Source organism: Accipiter gentilis, chromosome 11 (genome assembly GCF_929443795.1).
Source record: "Accipiter gentilis chromosome 11, bAccGen1.1, whole genome shotgun sequence".
NCBI lineage: Eukaryota > Metazoa > Chordata > Aves > Accipitriformes > Accipitridae > Astur > Astur gentilis.
Window position 1 is genome coordinate 32142295 of NC_064890.1, and position 24059 is coordinate 32166353.

A 24059-nucleotide genomic window follows, 5' to 3' on the forward strand; every position below is an offset into this window, starting at 1 on the left:
TACTCATCAAAGCAACAAGTTCTCATTAAGTTGAGAAATACAGTTCTAAGTTGTCACAGGCAGACTAAATACTGTTTTCATATGTGTGTGTGTATAGATATTAATTAATTATATACCTTATGTATACAACTAATTTTCCTATCTTTAGAAATAAAAGCCTCCAAATACAGAATTTACACTATTTATAAAAAGCATCCTGGTAAATATATGTGAAGGATGATACTATGTTAGAATTATTTTGCAGGAAACTGCTTACATTGATGTATGGTAGTTGCCTACACTTTTTTGAATTATTTTATTCCCGATAAACCAAATAAATCTTACTTGAATAAGTTGCTGTAAAAGGTTGGTGGATATAAAACTCAGTCAGGGAAATCCAATAAAGGTTTGACATTGCTTTTTACATGACTTACGGAGTTTGCGGAATATAGTGCTTCTCTTCAGAATTAAAAATTCACATACCTAACAGACTACACTAAGAGCAATGCTGCAACTCATTAGGAAGAAATACAAGAACATGTTTTGAATCATCAAGATAGTAAAAATGAACTGTCAATGCCAGTTTTTTTAATGGAAGTGTGCAGTGAAATTTGTGAATGCACAATGCCTTGTGAGGTGTCTGAGCCGTGGTGAAAGAAGAGCCAGTATGGGCTTTACAGGCTGCCCCACTATTGCAATACAGACACGTCACAGGAAACCCTGTGAGGGCAGGAGATCCACTTCTGTTCTTTCCTTCCCCATGTGCCTCAGGAGTAATTCCACTGAGATTAGTGCAGTTCTATGCATGTGAAGTGATGTAAATAAAGTAAAAGTTAGTGTTCTTGAAAGTTGGTTCTTGGTAAATTCTCAGTAAGTCTGCAATTCTGAGAAGTTAATTCTTTCCCATGGCAAAGTAGGTGAAAAGAAAGCATATTTGGGAGGTTGTCTTTGAATAATGTTACTTTAACCTTTATGGACTTCGTGGAGATTTGAAAAATCATGATGGATGTTGTTGACTTTCCGTTCATTGAGTCAAATGGAGTAAGTCAGAGACATTAGGATCTATCTTTGATTTTTTTATTTATTTATTTTATCTAAAAGAACCCAAAACAATTGTGCGTAAATCCCTATTTTCAGATGTTTGACTCTGCTCTGAACTAATTTTCCTTGGCTTTGCAGAATATTCCTCACCAATGCTTCGTTAGGGAGGAACAGAGTGAACTTAGAGTGATGGGAATACTTCGGCATGGCATTCACCCAGCTCACATCCATGAAGACTTAGGCTGGGGGTACAGTTTCACATGATGCTTTACTTTACTTAATTTCAGGCTGTCATCCAAAAGAGGTAGTTCTTTTGGGAAATCTCTGTCATGTCAGAATCTAATCTTTTCTTGCATAAGTTTGTTTTCTCTTGGATCAATGAACTGAAGTAGCTCACTGGGGATATTATAATTCTTAAATGGAAGGGCAGGAACTTGCAGCGAGGAACAGAAGAACGGGACCTCTCCGTAGCTTCTTGACAGCTACTTGTCATTAGATTAGAGCAAGCTTAGTGTGCAAGTCCACCACTAAATAAAGTACCAACGTTTTCACTGAAGTGAAAGGCAATGTTGGAGAAAACTGTAAGGACTGCTCTTGCAAGGAAGGGAGTATGGCCAGTGAAAGGACAGCCCTAATTCCACCCCCTCATCCCCCCCTCAGCCAGGTTCTATTTTAATTTGTGGAAATTAGTTAGCTGCATAATTCTGTGACTCTACCTAGTAAACCAAAGAAGAAAAGTGGCTGTTCTAGTCTCCATGAACCTCCTTTTTCATACCTGCAGTTGCTTAGGATATATGGAAGTTTAAGTACTGAAATGTACCTTCTAATAAAGTACTTTGAGCAAGAGACTACAGTGATTGCTGGTGAAAAGGAGGAAACCACTTTTCTCACCTGGCCCTTAATGCTTTTATAGTAGCAAAAGCAATTATATGGCTCACTTCATTTCTACTCAGCAGTCAAGTTAGTTCAGGTTTAATTGTATTTGTTTTCTCAACTCAGATTTCACCGGGTGCTTTGTTTAGTGCAGGTGCCTTGACCCAAATACATTAGAAGTGGCTAATTTTGTTTAAAACAATATTTTAACTATACTTCTTAATTCTTTGAGTCTTTCCTTCCTCTGTTTTCCCCATGACATTCAATATCTCTGCTAAACCAGTGCAGTGACTTAGGTAAACTTGCTCTGATTAAACATGTGAGAAAGCACATGTGTGAAGTTCAGAGTGTCTCAGTCATGCCAACTGTTGGCTTTATGTCTGGAAATTCTGGTTTTTTATATTAAACAAAAGGTATATCGCACTTTTCCCAGCGTATACTGATGTGACTACATCTTGCGATGTTAAAAATAGCCAAGATTGTCAGCCGTTGTGGAAAAAAGGAATGTAGTTTAATTAAGCGGGTGGTTTAATTCTATTATCTTACCTGGCAACTACCCAGCAGCAAGCATTATATTTCAAAATGCATGTAATTTGTTGGACCCAGCCTAATGCTGGGAACCCACTATTAAGACTAAAGACTGAGAAAAGATCTTACTTCATCTTTACCTCCTCTGTGGTTTCATGGAGGATTCTTCCAGGTGACTCGTTTTTACAGCAACCAGTTCCTGTTACAGAATGAATTATGAAGTTAAAAACGAGACATGAGTGTGAATGCAGAGATCCCTACGGTGCACTGTGAAAACCTGTAACATTTTAAAATAAATAATAAGGGGTGCAAACAGGTTGGTTGCCTTTGTGTTCCACTCTCGGTTCAAATATAAGAAAAACAAAACACCTTAAGATGTGAAACTTAAATAAGATACAGACTCTTTTCCCTTTTCTGCTCTTCAGGGTTGTAAGAAAAGTATTCCTGTGCCCTACTGACAAGCCCTAAATATGTTGATGCCTGTTTTCTGCTTTTTCCTTCTGGAAGAGAAACCTGGTCATGGTTTTTTTGGTCATTGTTGTCTGGTGGCTGCTGCACAGGCAACCAGCATGACATAACCCCTTTCATGAACTTGATGCAATTCCATCTAAAATATAGTGAAAAAAGTTTGCTCCAGGATGTCAAATGACAAAAAACCAAACGTAAAACCCATCCTTGCTTGATATGAAAAACATTGTTTTCATGCACTTAGAGATGAAAGTTGATTTGCTACTTTAAATTTTACCCTGATGGGGAGTGAAGCTATTAGTTTCAGTTTAAATGTTGTCTGGACAAATTGAACCTAACCTAATTGTAGAACATAGTTATTAATTTGTCTTGTAGTTTAGGCTAGAAAATGGTGAACTACTTACCAAATCTTTGCAGTGAAACAGCTTGAGTCAAGTTCCTGCTAAGGAAGGAAGGAATAAGGGCTGGGAGAAGGCTGCCCTAATTTTGCTGCCTGGTGCTATCAGCCCATCTCAGCTATTGTAACTGCCCTCTGTGAGAGGGTAGTGTTAATTTAGTATTTTATTGTTCTGACAGTAAGAAGAGCCGTATCTCAAAGCCTCTATTTCAGTATGAGGTAGGTTGTTCTTACTCAAAATCTGATTGAGGTTTTTTTTTCCTTGATGGACTTTATTGCCCGTCACCCTCTTTCTTCATAGATAGCTGTTCTCTGAGCAGGATGGAGAGCAGTTCTTTCACCTGCCTGGTGGTGCCCGGCCAGCTCACAGCTTTTGGGACGGAAGAAAAGGCAGCATCTGTCTCTTTGGGAATGAAGGATGCTTAGGAGAGATCAGGATGGGGGAGGGAGACATGTAGTATGTTCACAGCTGGTTGTCTAAGGTCCTGTCTTGACATCTTGCTCCTTTTTGTAAGAAGGCACTCTAATTTTGTAGCGTACACACACAGTGGCAACCCTCATAAACACCATGAAACTACGTGCTGGGTAGAGTTGCCTTTTCCTTTTGCTCCGTTCACGTGCACGGTGAAGCGTTTCCTAGGAACCCTGCTTTACGCTTCAACTTCTTCCCATAGACCATATGGAAAATTTGGTAAGACGTCCCCATTTCCACAAGTCTTGCTTTCCAGAAGTACTGCTTTGAGATACATTATTCTTCTGAGCAAATCTGAATTGGGAATTGAAGCTGCAGAACACTAGGGAATAATGCCTGAAGGGAAGTTAAAGGTGAGACTGAAAACCAGGCTGGTTTGAGATGTAAGAACAAGAGATCAAAAATTATTTTCTTCCCAATGGTGCAGTCGTTTCTAGCTGTCCTTACAGACCCAATTAAAATAACATTTGATTAAAATGAATACAACAAAGCACAGTTTTAAGTGGTACTAAGTCTCTGGATAAATTGGAAAAAACCACCAAAATTTAATTTTATATTAAAGATTAAAGAGTACTTTCTGGTCTTAGTTATATTATGGTTGCTCTGGTGTATAAGCAGCAAGGCAATTTCATGTAAAATTAAAAATCCTTGGACAGCAGCATCTCAATTCAAATTAGCATGGCTGAGAAAATGATTTTAGCCTTTAATGTTGATTTATAGCAATTTTGCATTCTTTACATGTTGAAATCCAGAACAGTATTATGCTAATATGGCTGTATCACCTGCAGGTGTTGCTTGAGAGTCGAGTGAGCAGTCCTTTGTATTTTCTTTGAAGGATCAATATTTCAAGATGTGCAAAGGAGAAGGGTCTGACTGACAAGCTGCCTTGATACACTGTTATTCTAACTATGACTGGATTGACTGAAAATTGCCTCAAAGAGTAAGATAATTTATAAAAACTATAAAGTGTAGCCAAGTGTTTAAAGTAATCAAAGCTAATTGGGAATATTACTTATTTTCACTTTTTAAATGTCTTGCCTTCATTTTTGTTTCTTGAAGTTTTCCTTCTGAAATGCTCATATTTTGTACTGCATTTGCATGAAAAATACCCATTAGATGTTACAACTATGCAAAAATTAGAACTGGCAGAATTTACTGAAATAATTTCTAATAATTGTGCTGCGAGAAATTACTGTTGAGTGTACCCATATTACTGGAGAGAAATTAGTTTTTCATTTTCCGTGCATGTCTAGAAATTTAGCAAATAACCTGGCTTAAGGGAAAAAAAAAGGTAGTTTGGAAATAAAATGGATGCATAATTATAAACCAGTGTATTTTCTTGAAGGACAAGAATTTAGTTGTGGGGTGAAATCATGATGACTTGTTTCTGTGCCTAGATCTATTTTTATAAAAAGCTGATGTTTCTTTGGATGCCTCATTCTGTGATACAAATATTATATATGCATATATGATAATAAGCTATTTTTATTTTGAATGGTTAAATGTAGTCATTCTCTTGTGTGGATAAAATAACACACTTATCAGTCTGCTAGTACCAACATACAGTCTGGATTACAAGTTATGTAGTAAAGTGCTTTTTTAGTATTATCAGCAGAATTTCAGAAAGGTTTTTTTGTAGTTATTTTGGAATTTTGTAATATGTTTTCTTCTTGCTATGCTTTTTTTTTTTTCCTTTACCTTGAAGAATCTTTCTTTAATTCAATATTTATTATTAATTTTGTGGGGGCATATCGCATGTGCTTAGAATAGTATTCATATAATGAGAAAACAGACTATTTGAAGGAATGGAAATTCATTGAAATTCCATTGAATGGAAACTAGTTTTTCCTCATCCACTGATGCAACTGTGCAGAACTGCACTAAGCTTAATTTAAAAAGAAAAAAAATATTACTATCCTTGCAATCTGTGCTGTTTGCATTTGAGATCTTGATTTAAAGGATAAATTAGTTGTAACAAGCCAAAGAAAACAGTAATAAACATGGCAGTATGAAGGAAACTTCTTTTATCTCCTCAGTGGTACTGTGAATGTGAAATTCAAATGAATCTGTGAACAATGTAAATTTTTACATCAAAGTGTAATGTTTACTTACATAATAGATATGAAGTCCTAGGTAAGATTTTTTTGTTTCATTAATGAATAGCGTACACATACAAAAAAACGCTTTGAAAACTATTTCCCATTTAGGGAACAAACTGGATTAACTTCTTGATGAATAAATGAGCTTTTTTTACCCGAAAGGGTTGAATTAATGATTTGTATAAAAAAGCTCACTCAGGCTCTAGTTATTGGTTTTGTCCTATTGCTGCTTGCTTAGATTACACCTAAAATCATGTTATTTTAGTGGTGGTGTGTCTTCTCTGATTCTTTTAAATGGAAAATTGAAAATATTCTTAACACATAAAATGTATTTCAAATGAAAGGGCAGTAGCATGGGAATGTAGGTTAGCACATGTCATTTAGAAGGTTTCAGTTTGATAATGGTGTTTTAAAACTCTATTAGAAGTGCAAGATTTATTATGAGAATTAAGTTGCAGGGTTTTATTTTTGATACCTTAAAATAAAAAATGCATTCAATTTAAAAAGCCATATTAATCCTTTAACAGCATAATAGCAGAGAAATTTTCCACATTTACGTAAATGTGAAATGCATAAAAAATAAGCCCTTCATTTATATTTTTGAATTACTTTTTGGTTGTTTTTTTTTTTTTGCTTTGATAATGTAGGTACAAGGAAATGGCTGGGGAACAGAGATTTAACAGAATCAGCTGCAATAAAGATTATAGAACAAATCTTAAGAGTTTTAATCAAGCCAAGTTCAGATGAAGCCAGTGGCAGATTTGGTTGAATAACACCAGCAAAATGAGGGATTAATCCTAAAAATATGAATTTTAGTACACTGTATCTGCTATTTGAAGTTGTCTCGCTAAAATACCAACATTGGGTCTATCCATTTGTGTAATTAGACAGATGAGGTTTATCAGTCAATGGCAGTAAAATTGGCTAAATTCACATAGTTTGTTTAAAACAAGAAGGAAGAAATCCTAAAAAATGGAACGAACGTGGTAGTTGTGGGTAACAGTAGACTCCAGGGAGCAGTAGTAACAGGTGAAATGCTGGTTCATCCAAAATGGCATCTTTGCTTCTGATGGTTTCATCCAAGGCACTTTTCCTGCTCTGAACTAAAAATGTTCACTTTTACGTCCGGCTGGCAATAGAACTGACTGAAGTAAAAGCTGTATGAGGAGGATACCCTTGACTTGTCCTGCCGAGTGAGAGGTCGTGGTGGTGATGGGTCGCAGTGGTCTGTGCTGAAAGCTCTGTGTACTTCAGATTTTCTGGAGTTTGCCTTATGATGGATCCGCAGTGGCTCCACAATGTGTCTGAAGACCTTAGTGCTTTTCAATACTCCCTAATTACTGCAGTATAGTTTTTTTCACCTTTCCCTTGTTTCTTCCTGTGAAATATCTGTAATGCTCTTGTAGCCCTCGTTTAAAGGTGAAATTTATGCTGAACCAATCCGTCACTGTGAATTCACTGTAGAAGAGGGCAGCAAATATTCATGTGCAAACCAGTAAGCTGTTACAGGTCTGGTTTTTCCCCCATCATCCTCCAGACGGTGGCTTTCAACCCTGCTGGAAAATGATTTTTCTGTTTTCACATTAGTATGATGTTGAATACTTTCAATTTCTCTACGTCTGACTTTATGTATATAAAATTTTAATGTGTAATTCCAATCTTAATGCCTTTAAATACGTGCACACTTTCTTTCCTTCTTGCCTTTCCCCTCCATCTCACAAAACCCGAAATGTACTATTTAGCTGGTATCTTCTCAATCCCCTCGCAGTGCTTTGCTTCAGCAGTTGCTTGCCCCACACCTTCACCCTCTTCTCCCCTCAGCTCCCAGCTCAGATAAGCGCCTGCCCCGTCCTCTCTCTGGATCAATCTGCCACCTAATGGAGGACTGCAATTATTGTTAATATTTCTAGGCAGAAGATGGTGCATCCAGACCCTTCTGTGCCCTCCTCATGGACAATGGGGGAGAAACCCTGGCGGAATTTACCCGCGTTGTGGTGGTGAGCTCTTGAGGGCAGACACGGAGTCTCTTTTGCTCTCTGAGGTGCCAGCCGAATACTCAGCTCTTAATGACGGTGACAGGCGGTGAGGTTGTGTCAGTGTTCACGTCCTGTCAGGCCTTGCTCTGTTGCATACTCCCACTTAAAGCTTCCACAATGTCCACAAGAGCCTATATGTTCAGGGACCTGGAAGCTCCATAAGGTAGTATTAAGAAAAAAAAAAAAAAAAAAAAGGCAAAGGCAGCAAGAAAAAGAGAAAACTTGAACGCCAGCCTTCCCTGCTTTATCTGTAGAGTTGAGGTGGCCAGCTGCAGCAGCCAGGTTTTATGAAGGTGACAAAACTAGTTAGCACTTTCTTTGTTGTCATGAATTACTTGAGAGTGAGGGGGAACTAGAGATGCTCATATAGAGAAGTGATAAAAAGAAAATCTTAAAATTGGGAAATTCTTTCTCACTGTTAGGGCACTAGTCATCCCTGCATATATGATCCTCAGTAGCATACCTGAGCTCGGTGACCTGCTTATGAAATGTAGCACAACACTGGTGATACCTGCAAACAAATTTTAAGGAGCTGGTTCGTTTGCTTAAGTCTCACATCATTCTGTTGGGAGCAGTGGCAGCATGGCAGTGGCATGAATTAGTGTTATTTAAAGCAGGGACAGACCTGATTTGCACAGCCTTATTCATTGTGAACATTATCAGCACTTTTAGAGAGAAAGGCAGGGATATTTCTAAAGCGTAGAAGTGTTTGTATCTGAGCTCTCAGTTCATTTCATTTTTTAATGGTGGGCAGAGATTGCAAGCTAACATGTAATTTTACCTCCTGTAACAGAATTAATTAAAATTAAACCAGCAAACATGCTAACTTTTGCCTGTTAAATAGATGTTACACATAGGTGGCCAGTCCCCAACCCCCATATCCAAAAAATCTACCCAAGGCAGCTAGCTGGAGTTTGTACAGTTTGTTCCCTCAGCGCTGTTTACCCTCCTTTGTTGATGTACTTGTTAGGGTTTTATGTCTGACAGAATGCCTTAGTCCTCAGTTTCTGGCACTGTCCCTGTTCTGAGTGACCTCCTCCCTAGCATAACTATTCTGGCATTTCATGCTAATATTAGTGGTTTCTGCTCTACTTCCCAAAGGGAGGAGTTTCCCTGTCTTTGAATCAGATTCTGCTCTTTTGCACAGTAGCTTTTCACAAGAATATCTCCAGGATTGCAGGAATACTTCTGGACAGATAGTGCTTTTGGCATTAGCTGTAGGGATGCAAAGAAGGTAATTAACCAGAGTAATACAGTCTGTATTACCTTCTCCTAAGCGAGCTCTCCGAAGCCCCTGCTCTGAATTCTGGTGGGTTAAAAAAAAAAAGGGGGGGGAAGGAAATCCCTTTCATCATATCTCCTGGGTAAAGAAATTAACATTTCGGGGAGCATTTCAGCTGAGCATCTCTTTTGCATATTTACATGGAACTAACTGTAGTTGTTGAATCGGGAGTCTTCACTCAGGATGATGGTGCATTTTTCTTCTGCCCACTCTGCAGTCTTCCTTCTGGTTCTGTTTGCACAGTACGCTATGGCTGTCATATCAGTCAGATGATTCATAGATATCTTTCGCATAAGCACTGTTTTGCTCTATTGCAAAACCTTTTCGAGGGAAAGAGATGGGCTACTTGAAAACCTTCGTCTTGTTGAAGTTCAGTTGTTGAACTGAATTAGATCTTCTGAAAGTGGACTTAATGAGCAGCTAGATCATTTGCACGTTTCTAAAAATGTCAAAGCATAGCCTGAGGAGCTATCCTAACGATACCATCATGTGGTGGGTACCTGTTTTTAACATCCAAGTGCTCTAAAAATGTGTTTTCTCAATTTGTTTTCTCGCACTCTGAATGATTTCTAACTCACTGAGAAATTGAATAATAAAGCTGTATTCTTTACTTTCCTTGATCACTATATTTAGTGATTTAGTTCAAGCCAAACTATATCTCTCTAAACCTATGCAAGTTATGTTTTTACTCCCTTCTGTGTAAACCCATAGTGTTCAGCAGATTTGCAAAGATGCGCTCAATTCAAGCACTTCAAGTCTTTGAAAGACAGCAAAGTATGCATACATGCATAAGAGATGAAGCATATTTGTTCAGGCTGTAATGACTCTAAAGGACTACTGAAATAAACGGCACTGAACCATTGTTTTTATGCTCTATCCCATCTTCTGTTGTAAGTGAGGAGGTAAAGAAGGTGTAAAAGACTGAATCCAGTCAAGAATTTAGGACACCAGAAAGCACCCAAGCAAGACTGAGACGCCCGAGTTTAAATTTGCAATCCAAAAATGCTGTTCAGCTGCTGATTTGACTCTGGAGGCAGCTAAACTTGCCAGGCTTACTAGGCTTACTTGCCTGTTTGAGGGCTATCCACAGCTTTGCTCTGCCATGTATATAATCGCTCCAGCCAAAGCAGTTTATAATTTAATCTGAGCAGGATCTAGAAAGCAAGTGCTCCTCTGTTTAAATCCTCAGAAGGGCCAAATCCACTATAGGTCCGCAGGAAATATGTAAGACAATTGTAGAAGGACAGATCAGCCCTGCTCCAGTCCAGTCTTTTAAAAATCAACTCTTAAATGGCTGCTCTCAAGAGAAGATGCAAGTCTGTGGATCATGACTGAGTTTATGGGTTTACCTTGCAGCCCTTAATTAGACATTTGAACTCTGTGCTTAGTTGTGTTTTTTTTTTTACCCTGCATTTCTGGGCACTCCTAGGATGTGGTACTTGTACTTCTAGAGCAGACAGCTGAAATAAGACTTTGCGGAGGAGGATTTTTAAGGACCTATATCCTTGCTTTTTTAGCTGTATACCAGTGCTCATAGTGATTTACCAGTAAGCTGCAGTTAGCAACTGTAGAATTTTGTAGTGTTCAGGGAAGAACAATACTAAATACTCACAAAAGAAAAAGGCACAAATACTTGGAGAGAAGAAAATCTAAAAAAAAAATTAAACCAAACCAGAAACAAATAAACAAGACAAGATCCAGATTGCCTATGCCTTATCAATGTGGAAAAGATAAAGCTGACCTGGAACCCAGGGGTTTCCTCCTGTCTCCCATTCAGTGGGCAAGTGGCTGTTGGAGGGAGGATATCTTACAGAATTACCCAAACAGACATATCTTCATTTTTAGCCCCATCTGCCCTAATAAAACACTGTTAAAGGACTGGTCTGGTGTTGACTGTGCTTAGGTAGACCCTGAGCATTCACAGCCCTGAAGGACCCTGCTCAGTCCTGGCTGGGCCGGAGGGGTCAACCTCGTGCAGGGCTGCATCAGCTGGGTGGGTATCAGATAACCTGGTACAAGTGTAGTTCAGTAGCGATGCAAAATGGGGGGGATAATGAAGCTGTTTCACATTGCTAGTTCAGTAGTTGATACTGAAGTTACCCTAGAAGCGATTGGGTCTCATTGTGCCGGGGCTGTGCAGATGGGCAGTCAGTACTGATACTTGGGTGAAAGAGCTTCTGTTCTCATGGCAGATGTGTTGGCCATTGCCGTGGAGGAGACAAGCAGACAAATATTTGGTTTATTTTTATAGGACCAAGTCTTAAGAACAGAAACAGGTTTAGCACTGTTTTGTGAATTTCTTCACAATAATTTTCTTCTTTCCTTGTTGATTTATTATTGCAAGTAACATGATGAATTGGAAGAAAGTGTGATGCATGATGTTAGGATGGAGAGCTTTTTTAGTCATAGTAACCATTAATAAATAACATGTGTTGAATATCCATATTTCTAGTCAGCAGGTCTACATGTGATGGGTCTACCTGTGAGTCCTAGAGGAGCCGGTAGGAGAGATTTCTGGTTCACAGGTTTTCATTTTTAATATGTTATTTAAGACTGGAAGAAAGCTGGTGTTCTGCCCAGATTCAGAGTAGACAAGCAGATTGAGCAGGGTAAATATAGCCTGATATAAATCACAGTGAACATATGGAAAAAGCTGATTGGGGATTCAGCTGATAGGGAATTAAAGGCCATGAGTAAAATTAATTCTACTCAGCATAGTTTTATGGAAAGTAGGGCTTGTAAAACAAATGATTGACAAAAGCTTGATTTTAATCTTTTTAATATTTGATAAAATTACAAGTTTGATAAGATGATGCTGTCGAGGTAATAGACTTTGAAAAGCATTTGACTTATTGCCGTGTGAAACTGATTAATAAAAACAGAAATTGAACTATATAATGAAACAGAACAGACTTTAATGAATAACAAACCAGCTAGCAGGTCTTAATATAGGATTGTCGATAAAGGAGTTTCAAGGACTAAGTGATTTTTTTCCCATAGTGGAAAATAGAGGATGAGACTAGAGAGACTGGAAGTTGTGGCTAGGTGGTGGGAAGGAAGGACATCAGTGTGAATGCTGAAGTATGGTCTCGGAGCCAGAAGAGTAATGCTGTGTGTAGGGGGAGTCCAGGAGCGTGACCAGGCTGCTGATTTTTTGCTGTATATAGAACTGCTAAGAACATTGAGAGCGCGGCACACAGCTTTGCTGTCTGCCTGTGTCAAAAAAGCTTAAAGATGGCTAAAGTACATATAACCATCTAACACTAATAAGTACTTGGCATCATCTGAATTAGTGCTGAGGAGTTCTTTCTTGAATTCCAGAGTTCTGTCTGCACAGTTTATTCTTGATCCAGTCTTCTTTACATGGATGTCCCCATAGCATATATGATGTAGCCAAAAGCAAAGCAATAGGCTTAAGCTTCATAAACAGGGGGTCAGAGAAAATAATTTAGTATTCCCTGATGACTTTAAATGATGTATCTATAGTAGACTGTGACAAATAAATAATTTGGAGGAAAGCAGCATGATGTTTTCCAGGGTTCTAGAAGATTAGAAATAGTTCTGATTTGGTGCATTTTGGAAAGTTTTAAAAATAATTTATTTTTACCTATGTCTGTATTCAGCCACCCCAGAGCTATGTGTCCTGTGGTAAGTAGATGAAGACCACCTACCTGTAAATAGACCATACCTTGGGCAATTTACATCAAATAGGTAAGAGATAGATGGGGAAAGCAAACCAGTGGGGGTTGAATTGACTACCTGATTGTTCAAGAGCAGAATTTTGAATAGACTCAGGTCTGTTAACGTGTACATGGGTGTTTAGTCTATTAAGTCATGCTACCTCCATAAAAACAGCTAGAATAAAGGCCATATCTAAATAGTGTTATTGTTTCTATTAGTAGTGTGTCCATGCCACTTAGGTAGTATATCACTAAGTGCATTGTTACCTGTTTCTATTTGAAAGATTTTAAATTAAATAATTGTTTGCCATCAGAGGTTTTAATGTTACCTATTACTGTAAATGCTAGGTAAGCTAAAAAAGAAGTGTGAAATTTGAACACAGTTGTTCAAAAATATTTTGAATCATCTTATTGATACTTGCATAGTTGTATAAAATACATAAGCCCTATAAAGATCTGTCATTAAGTGATAAGGGTATTGCAGTTGTGCTCAAAAGCAAGCATTTTGTGCTTTTTATCTGTTAAAAATATAGAATAAAATGTATGTATTATCAACATTCTTTTTTATATAAAAGTCATTAAATTCATTTACCTCATTTGAAATTGCTTTTCATGTTTCTATGGAGCTTTATATAAGGCTGCTTTGAAACAGGTTTCCTTGAAAACTGTTTATTTTTCCTATAACCTAATTATATCTGTCTTTCGCTGTGAGAAGAAATAAAGGTATTAGACAAATGAAGCAGAGGAATGTTTTTGTTCAGTAGTAATTTTCCTTTCATTTGCAGTGTCTAACTTATTCCCCATTCATTTAATCATGACTATATAGAAGAGAATGCCTTTTTTTCCTAATGTGCATGAAATATTCCAGTTGTTCTTTCTTGCAGTTTTATAGCCTTTCCACATTTCTAACATTGACCTTGATTTCACTTCACATTCATAGAGACCTTTTTGTCTTAAAATAATGTAATTGAGTAGAAGCGCATAATCAGTTGATGCATCAAAACTCTGTGGAACAATATTACATTTAGAAAATACCTTCTTTAACTTTGCACTAGGCTGAATTTCAGTAAATACACTCCCTTACACCTCTTGCATCCTATCAAAGAAATATTGCAGCTGCACTTAGAAGGAAATCAAAGATGCCAGGTGCATATGTTGAAGATAGCTAAAGGAAAAGTGTGTTCCATCTGTCAGCTGGAGCTTTAATTGATTAAACTTTGAAATGTCTATTGAGAGTGTATCTGTCTATATTAATATCCCAATTAAGAATCAGTAGTACTCAGTATTAGGATAGGATAGTAAAATATACCATGCTGTGTGCGTTCCATGATCATGTATACTGTTCAATTGTTAACACTCTCCCTGGCAGATACTGACCTGAGCCAGCCTTAAGTCTCCCAGACGATGCCTGGAGATGATTGAGGGAGTAGCACCGTGCATAGGTAGTATGGAGACTTCTTCAGAGGGAAAGGATGTAAGCCATGACGTGTCACTTTCTCGTCCTAAGTAGCAAGTGACAGGACAAGAGGAAATGGCCTCAAGTAGTGCCAGTGGAGGTTTAGGTTGGATATTATGAAAAATTTCTCCACTAAAAGGGTTGTCAAACATTAGAACAGGCTGCCCAGGGAAGTGGTGGAGTCACCATCCCTTGGAGGTATTTAAAAGGCGTGTAGATGCGGCGCTTAGGGACATGGTTTAGTGGTGGAATTGGCAGTGCTAGGTTTACTGTTGGACTCAATGATCTCAGTGGTCTTTTCCAACTTAAATGATTCTATGAGTCTATGATTCATTTGCTTTTAAGCTCTTAAAATCACAGAGAAGATGCCTCTCCCATTTGAGTTATAGTATGAAAAGGAATGTTGAATTCTGCCTCCCAAATGATCCCTTCCATATGCATGCTGGTTTTCCTAGCTCCTTCAGTGTTTTCAAAGTATCTTCTTTTGTTTATGGCCAAAGGTGTCCAGACATGTGAGTCACAGCGAAGAGATCACCGACACCAAACTGTGTTTTGTGTTCCTGCCAGATATTCTATGTCAGGCTCGCTGATGCTTTTCATTCTTCCAGTTGTGTCTTTCTGTAGGTCATCTGTAAAAAGTAGCAATATCTTTTTTAAAAAAAAAGTGAGAAAAAAAAGTGCACGTCTCTCACTTGATTCTTATTCTTTTGTCATACATAAAAGCCCTTTGAAATCTGATATTATGCTCTGTGATAAAATATTATTATACTTTGCTTATGCATTCATATTTACCTTGACTCCTGTTTGTTACACCATAGCTTCAACCTTTAGTCCATGTTTCTACTCACAATCGGCATCTCAGCAAGAAGCACAGAAGGTATAACAAATGATATTTTGTTATGTACATAAGAGGTACATAGGTACAGAGAATCTTATTTTGTACAAATCTATGAATAGACTCCTGAATGAGCTGTCAAAATATATGTGTTTTCCTATGAAAAGGGTAGGACAAAATGTCTGAGTTATGAGAGATCTTAACGAAATTATCTAGAGGAAAAGGCAATCTGCTGTATAAATATTTCACGTTTTGAAATTGAAACCTTTATTTACATTGATCTGCACTTAGAGGCCTAGCCTTATTTTGTAGCGGATAATCTTATGTCAAAGCAATATTTAGTTCTACTCAGCAGCTGTTGTATTCATACTAAATTATGTCAGATTTAATCTTGAATATATTCAACAAGAGCACCCAGTTGTGCTGACAAACTGAAAATCATTTTCAGTTAAATGTGTTCTATCACAAACCATTTGCGTACATTGCCTCTCTGAAGAGTGACAAAGTCAGTGTGCCAGCTCGGCTTTGTAATTCCCTCTGCCTGTTGAATTCCCATATTATATCCAAACATCCCTGCAGTAGACTCAATAGGTAGCTTACTGGCATGTTGCAATAGCAGAGGTACACAATGTGAGGCATTTTCTCAAGGGTATTACTTTCACAATCATTTTAATTGCACATGCCTGATTTACCACGTATTCATTTGTACTTGTTCAAAGGGAATGCAATTTAATTTTAAAATATTCTCAGATCACTGTGATACTCATTTTACATGGTGAAAAACCAAGACAATAAAGTGGATAATCAGGTTCTCAGAGTTCTGTAAGCAGAACTGAAATTTTGCTTGGAGAAGAAACAATAGAAGTCAGGGTTCGCTTGCAGAATACTTCAAAGAAAAATCCTGTAAATCGTGGGTCAAGCATATTGTACCGAGAGAGCACCTTGTTAACTGCAGTGATCATGTAATGAGATGACATAAAGATCAGGAGAACAATGTGTGAGAACCTGGTTTAACTGGAGAAGAGCAGACAGCTGTGGTCGATGGAACAAAATCATGTCTTCTGGAGAGCACTTCATCGCAGGAAACGTGTTGGAGTACTCTCAGGCACTTTCAAGAGAAGCCTTTCTCCTTCCCCTACTCACTGCAGCAGGAGCATAGGAAACTATATGTGCCAAAAGTGGGATGGAAGAAACACTTAGCCCCTTCCCCAGCTAAACCCCCAGCACTTTAGGGTGCTCATTTAAAATGCAAGGAAGTTCAGATTTATTTTTCTAGGGAAGTCTGAGTACTTGTCATGCTTCCCATGTACACCTTACAGCATACGCTTTCTGGGTATTTTGGAGTTAGGCTTGCTACCTTGTCTGCTTCTGCAGTTCCAGTTTGTATAAATAATTATGCAAAGGCTAGAACTCAAGTGCTCTCTTCTGATGGCTTTTGTAATCTTTCTAATCCTTCGTGACAAATACTTAGTTGTTTTGTTATGGTGTGCAGTACTGCAGATAGTTTTGAATGTGAATAACTGATTTGCCCTCTCGTGGTGCCCCCCCAGTCAGCAGTTCCCCAGAGCTCCAAGGAGCAGTACGTCTCTAGGAGTTTAACCTGCTGGGATGTTTTGATTTTGAAAGAAAGATTTGTGTTATAGATACTAACAGTAAGAATCAGGGAGTTTGATGTGCTAGGTTAGGCTGAGAGTTTGCGCTCTACACCTCAGTTCTGGTTTCTAGTTCCAGTCTCTGCTCAGAAGACTATACAAAGAGAAAGACCATTTACAGCAGCAGTTCAGAGACATCGTTTCTTCTGTAACTTGAAGACTGAGGGAAATTCTTATTTAACGTTTGTAAGGCAGCTGCTTCTTCGCAACTTTAACTCCTCGTGGACTTGATAGCATTGTGTTTCACATCTGTAGGTAGAGCTGAGGAAGTGCTCTCTTCAAGGTAAATTAATGCTGGTCATTGTGACCTTTCTAACCAGTCTGGCACCTGGGATGTCCTTTCTCAGCTGATGTCCATTTACTGAGAATGCATTGTGTAAACACCATCTGGATTTCTAAGGCTATATTCTTATAGCTCTTTGTAGGTCACCGGTCATCATGATGGGGCTTGCAGGCAGCTAGTTCTTACTCCTTCAACTTTCTTCTGAGTTAGAGCTTGGTCCTGAATGAGGGAGCCAGAATCATTCTGCTGTGGCTAATATGATCCCTCCTGCTTTGTTGAGGGGGAAAATCTAGCACATTTCAAAGAACAGATTTCCCTTAAATGTCATTTCTGCCACCTATTCACATAGGAAAGGAGGAGAAGAGACTGTGATAGCGTGCTGCCAGTTTGTTACCTGATCAGAAAGTAACTCCCGAAGCACATAAAGTATGTTTAAAGAGGAGACATTGCTTTATTCTGCGCAGGGTGCAAGGTCGAAGATTCCCAGACATTGAGCACACCTACTGAGGTTTTCAGTCCATGCTTACACACTCCAGTTAAAGCACCACACCTGTCTAATGCGTATGTTCTGCCTAGCTATTGCATATTCATTACGCTGAGCAAGTATGATGTGTTGTTTTCTTGAGCAATCATCCCAGAGTCTTCTACGCCTGTCCTGGGGTCTCTGGTGGTCTTCTGGGGTCGTTTGGGGAAGAACACCCCTACTCTTTTTATCCTCTTATGGGCATGCGTCATCTGAGGACACCAGGGTCTTTGTTTCTCTTGCCAACCCCTCGTTTGTCAAAGCCTAAGGAGGAGGTATGTCCTGGATTAGCAAGTCTGTAACTCTGAAATGTCCGTTATCTGGTGCCTTGACTATTTTCCAAACACTCTAAAGCATCCTCTATTGTAAGCAGAGTCTTACACTAGATAAGCTTTACCCTGAGTACACAGAATCTAAGCAATTCTTGAATAGCAAGCAGACTACACTTCTCATGTTTTAGTTTTTTATCTTTAAGCTATCACCTTCTTATTTGTTATTAAGTCTTTTGAAGGCTCGAAGCAACCAGTTCATGAGATTTTGGTTTCAGGCTAGAAATGACAAAGTATTTTGATGTTATGTATTTTGGGTTGAATGAGAAATCCAGTAATAAGAGTACATGAGCTAGCACCTCAGCGTGGCAATCTGTGAAGCCTTCTGTGTTCAGTCTACAGCTGTCTATTAGAAAGAGTTCCAAAGCGGGGAGAAGCTAAGATACCTAACTCAAAGGAAGAGCCCACAGTTTACTTAACAAATTTGTGGCCAGACATGTTTTCATTGGATTAGATGCCTAAAATAACTCTTTCCAAGAATTGTGCAGGATGTTTGAAAGAGAGACTACGTGGGCATTCAGAGCTTTAATCTCCTACATCTACTTCAGAGGACTATTATCTTTAGTGTATACTGGTTTTTAACTAGCAGGACTGATGCTTTGTTGTTCTTGGGAGAGGTATTTGTATTACCACTTAACAAAGTTGTAGGAGTTGTTCACTAACTTCCTTAGGAAGGTGTTATGATCTAGGTGTCCTAAGAACTTCTCGACGTCTGCTTGGATTTCATTAGAGCATATGGTGTAACTATTATCCCTGGATATAGTATGTAGACTGCTGGTATTTCTCTCCATAGTATCTACACACTGTTATTCTCTTATTTTTATTTACCAGGTTTCATGTCTATATTTACATAACTCTTCCAAGCTACCTAGTCTGATGAAGTTGAACTTCATTCTTCAAGTGTGATTTACTCAATACAGCCTAAAATCATGATGAAAAAGAGTATATCTGCAAGCAAAGCTTCCTTGGTCCTCTTTCTGTGCCAAATGATTTCTGCATTGGATGTACCTCTTGACTGTAAGTATTTAACCTGCTAAATAAGTGCAAGATAATGGAAGATCAGTTAAATATTTTCTGTATGGGAAGATGAAGATAACTCCAACATCAAGCTAAACATGGAGTGTGTTTGCTCACTTCAGTCAGGACATTATGATTATGAACATTTACACTAATTTACTGAAGAATTTCAAAAACTTTGCATATAAAATTACTTGCATGCCCACTTGGGAAGGATTAGCATAGGATTCTCATGAATACTCACACTTCGATGTGCTATTGAACACATTATTTGATGAAAAGGAAGAAGGGCAGAGAAATCCAGTTAAATGCTAATTATTTGTGAAATTAAGATCATATTGACAATTTGCTGAAAACCCCAGAACAATTCCTACTTGCTGTAAACAATCACCCTTCTCTGCATGTAAGAAGTTTCCAGGAGCTGATACAAGATGTAGTAAAAATTCAAATACCTAAAATTTAGACACTGGAAGCATCTTACTTTTTGATCCAGAAGAGTAAGTTAGGCTCTTAGATATCCTAAGCAGTGCCTGAAAATGGTTAAGTACCTAACTTTAAGCTGAAAGCATGTGTGCTGAGCAGGGAACTCTAGCATTAACCAGTGAGGAAACATCTAGAAGAGGGGAAATCCCAAGAACTGAAATTGTTGTCTAGTATAACACTGTGTTAGTGGGGAACCTTGAAAGTAGCACTCCATGCTGAAAAGGAAGCAATGGTAGCTGCTGAATTTTATAGCCCTAATAGCTGATCTTACGAGATTAATCGTGCTTCAGGTTGTTATTTTCTTCCTAAGATAAGCATGATCACATTTTCAGAATTCAGTGAACCATGTTGCACCTCACAGTGACTATTCATTTGTTAAACTAATTACCAGAGAACATTAGGGTCAGTGTTAAAATGATGGATTAATACATCAGTAAATTTGCCTATGATTCTAATCTGCATGGCTTGCTTTACCCCTATGTTTTTGATAAAACATACCTTCCTACCTTCCATAAATGCATGTTTTTCATTAATAATCATTGACATAAATTGCAACTGCTTTGGTGTTTTTTTTTCTCCATGCATATTTACAAGCCTCTCAAACCAGTGACCTGTATTTCTGTAACAAGATCAATATATCTGAATCACATCAGACTTGTTGTGCTGTGAATACCTTTAGAGCAATAATCTGTGGCTTAAAGAGGGCTTTAAAAGTTAGATGAATTAATGTCTTATTTTCTAAACTTAATTTTTCTTCCTAAATATTTTTGCAGGCTAGAAATATTGTTTTAAACCCATCTTGTAGTTTAGTAACTAATGTAAATTGTGCACCACTCTAGTATCTGTTGTACAGAGCAACACTTCAGGTAAAATTAACCAGAAAGGCACCAACAGAGAAAAATGAGTAGCCCTTTTAGATATATCTCTTTAACTCTCAATTAATTTGTTCCCTACTGCATAATGCTTATTAATTTTGTTAGGTCTGATAAAGTCACATACTTGAATTTTTAGCCAAAAATCATATTAATCAAAATTACATCTTTAGTGATGATATTGCTTTCATAAATAATGATTAGAATGGGCTCTGGGAGAGCACCACAAGGGAAGGACTTATATTTTCTGTTTTCCCTACGTACCCACCACAGAGATCTGGTGGTGAGAACATACTTGATTAGTTGAACCTTTAGGTTTCAACCAAGATAGCAGTTCCTATGCTCATCAGTGTCTCAAAGTAGGTAAGGGATGACTGACAGTGTAGCTGACCAAAAGTAGGTTGGAGACATGTATGCAAAATACTTGAAGTAAGCAATAAAGATGTGACAACTAAGATGATTTTTTTTGTTTAGTTATTTTTCAAACCAAAAAGGATTGCATGTCTGTTGAGTAGAATTAGGTGCTTTTGTCTTTGTAAGAGTAATTTTAGCCTGAAGCATTCTCTTTGTTCTTCCATATGATCATAGGGGTGGATTGATTTTGACAGCAGCACGAGGGCAGTGCACTCCATTAATTCTGATTTGCTGTCTCCTCAGTATCAGTGTTTTGTGTCCTTGCAAGGCCAAAATCACATACCACGGTTGCCCTTAAAAAGTCAGCGCTTCAGAGAAGTTTCTCATACCATGAACTTGAGATAAATGTAGTAATATCTGACACAATAGAAATAGTGGCTGGAATTTCAGGCATCACGGCATGGGTTACAGTGCTAAATATTTTCTTTTTAATGGTGACCAATGTACTTGTCAGAGATACTTACCTTCCCTCTCAAAAATGCTAATTTTCTTTTAACTAACAAATGTTTCTCTTTAATCTCCATTTGTCCATTCAACTGCTGATTCTGATGGGGGAATAAAAGCAAAACTTCTAGAAGAATGTAAGTTCCTGTCCACAAAAACTAGGCTGTGTGCTGCTGAAAATTAATACTGATTGTGTTGCAAATTGAACTTGCAGTCCAAAAATGTGTGATTCTGAGATTTTATTGATAATTTGGTTTGCTGTAGCTAAATGTTTTGTGCATGCAGTGTTTAGAAAATGCAACTGTACATAAATCAGTGTTCTGATATTTTGAACAAATTAATTGTGTGATTTTTGATTGTGTGCTATCTGAACGTTAAAATCTTTACTCAATATCAGCATGAGCAATGTTTTATTACTACTTTCAGGAGTAAATATATTTGATAAAAAAGAAATTCATTGGAATATATGTCCTTATATACTGTTTTACATGTCCGAGTTGGAGATACTTTTGTATCTTTAAAAAACATGTACTGACCCTGAGAACTGTCTCTGAGAGGAAAAAGGACTTTCTTCAAAGTGCCTCTAAAGAAAAACACAAAAAATCATCATCATGTAAAAATGTTGCCTTCCTCTTTTAAGCACTCTCCTCTCTGCCGTGATGAAGAGGAGCAAAAGCCAGCTCTGCATGGCCTGTCCTACTTAGCTGCTATTTCTCATTATGATTCCATGATCTGGTTTTTTTCCCTGGATATTTCTTGTGGGTAGGGCTTTACAGACAGCTACCTCTTTCTGTGTAAGAGAGTACTTCATGTATAATGGTAGGGAAGACTTAAAAAAAAAATCCCAGATTTACAATTTTAACTAGCCAGAGTGAGGCCTAAGTCTACTGATTGCAATATTTTGCTGAAGTGGGTAGAAATGTTCCCAAAGTACTAGCAAAGTGTATTGCTGGACAGATAATTTACAACATTTAGGCAGGGATGTTCACAGCCATGTTATTAACCTGATTCCTTTAGATGACACTGAACTATAAACAGACTAATAATGTTGAGGAAGACACCTTTCTCACTACCTTAATACCATAAACAGGATTTTTTTAAGGCAAAAATATGCATAGATAATGGTAACAGATTATAAATTACTTTATAAATAGGTAAGCACCAACTACTTTGTCAGTTGAATAAATTGTGTTTTGTGCTACTCATGCTAGAGTACTTGATAAATCATAAATGTTAAGTGTTTGTTTCTCCTGGGGCAATTCACGCGATTGACTATATTTTTGTTGTTTTTTTTAAAGGAGAATCAGTACTATACCTCTCCTACATTTTTACTCTATTTGGAAACTAGTTACTATTTTTGTCATTTTTTTACAGAGTCTTTTACTTATAACACATTTTTTACTCCTGAAAAGTAGCTTCTAAAAGCATGCTTTGTATATTAATTCAATATGTTAAGCACGGTAAATGTGTGGAAAGTTTACACACATAGAGAATTTGGAAATACATAAAATATTTAGAAATACAAAGCAATGTATGGTTTTTTCCTTCTGTGTGGTAAAAACCATTTTGTGTGGGTATATGTCTCACAACATTTCATTTAGGATATGTTGGTCTTAGAATTCAAGTGCCCTTTGGTTTTGTGAAAATCTGTTGAAAACTGATGTATAGAAATGATATTCATTAAACTTTTTGGCCAATATCTTCATCTGCTGTAAATCAGCATAGCTCAGTTGGATGTTAGTATAGCTACACTGATTTACAAGAGTAGAGGGCTTCAGCCTCCTAATACAAAGGATACTTTAATCCCAGTCTTCTGTCGATGATTTGGTTGCTAACTGCAGTTCTGCTTTCTCTGCTTACAAAACTGTCTTGCTGATACTTTGAAAATATTGTTAAATTCCTCTCTGTTTCTTGTATTCCATAATGAAGTGTCGCAACCTCCTACGATAACTCAGCAATCTCCAAAAGATTACATTGTTGACCCTCGAGAGAATATTGTAATACAGTGTGAAGCAAAAGGAAAGCCACCTCCTAGGTTAGTAGCATTTTGTTTTGCTTTTGTTGGCCTACAGCATAGGAAAACTAGGAGAAAATAATGTAACTTTTGTAAAGTAACAAGTATGTGCATACCTATGTGCTTGCACACACAGAAACATGCACGCACTCCTACCTTTGTAATTTAAACAGCTACCAGATAGTGGCATAAATTTGACTCTTCTCGTACTTGACATTTAAACTTTCATAGTCATAAAGCAACTGTAGTATTTTTTTTTCTCCTCAAAGCTCTAACAATAAAATAATACTCAATTATTACAGGAGCAGATAGGTAAATGTCTGTGGAAAAGCTCAAAGAGGCATCCCATACTATCAATTGGATCATATTCCAGATTTAGGCATAGCATCTAAGAAGAATGGACATCGAATAAATTCAGAGTAACGCTAATAAATTTAATGTTTTGTAAATCATTGCGTTTTACGAGGCTCATCTTGAAATATATAAGCATTTTGTCAGAATTTATGTAATTTGTATCAGTTTCAATGATCGGTAGCCTTGATTTACCAAGTCTACCTAATAGCCTTAACTTTTGGTTTTGGCAGAAACTGTAACCCTTTGTATAGATCAGATTCCCGATCGTCTTCCATTTAAAGGCCCTGTTTCAGTATCTTGAAATATTTGAAAACTACTCGTTTCAAGATACTGCGTACCTGCGCTGGAAACAGCAGTAGCTGTGATCCATTCTGGCATTGCTAGTAACTGCTTCTGATTTCAGAGACTGTGAAGAGATATGTGCATCTCTCTGCTCTCAGTAGTGTTATGCTACAACTTATTAGCAAGGTCAGTCTATAATTGTTCATTCAGACACACACAGAGCTTATTAAATGTACTTCCTCTGAA

General features: G+C 37.6%; 1 protein-coding gene across 37 annotated transcripts in view; it reads left to right on the forward strand.

Annotated features, from left to right (window-relative positions):
• Positions 1 to 18812: 18812 nt before the first annotated feature.
• The window catches only part of NRCAM (neuronal cell adhesion molecule), a 74526-nt gene continuing 69279 nt past the window's right edge, over positions 18813 to 24059 (forward strand). For 21 of the 37 annotated variants that reach the window (XM_049813883.1, XM_049813885.1, XM_049813888.1 and 18 more), the window contains exons 1-3: positions 18835 to 18950; positions 21283 to 21300; positions 23093 to 23198. In XM_049813883.1, the coding sequence (XP_049669840.1) occupies positions 18863 to 18950; positions 21283 to 21300; positions 23093 to 23198 (212 nt within the window). In that variant the 5' untranslated portion in view covers positions 18835 to 18862. Of the gene's footprint in view, positions 18951 to 21282; positions 21301 to 23092; positions 23199 to 24059 lie in introns of all 37 variants that reach the window. The other 16 variants (XM_049813904.1, XM_049813897.1, XM_049813903.1 and 13 more) reach the window with 3 other exon arrangements.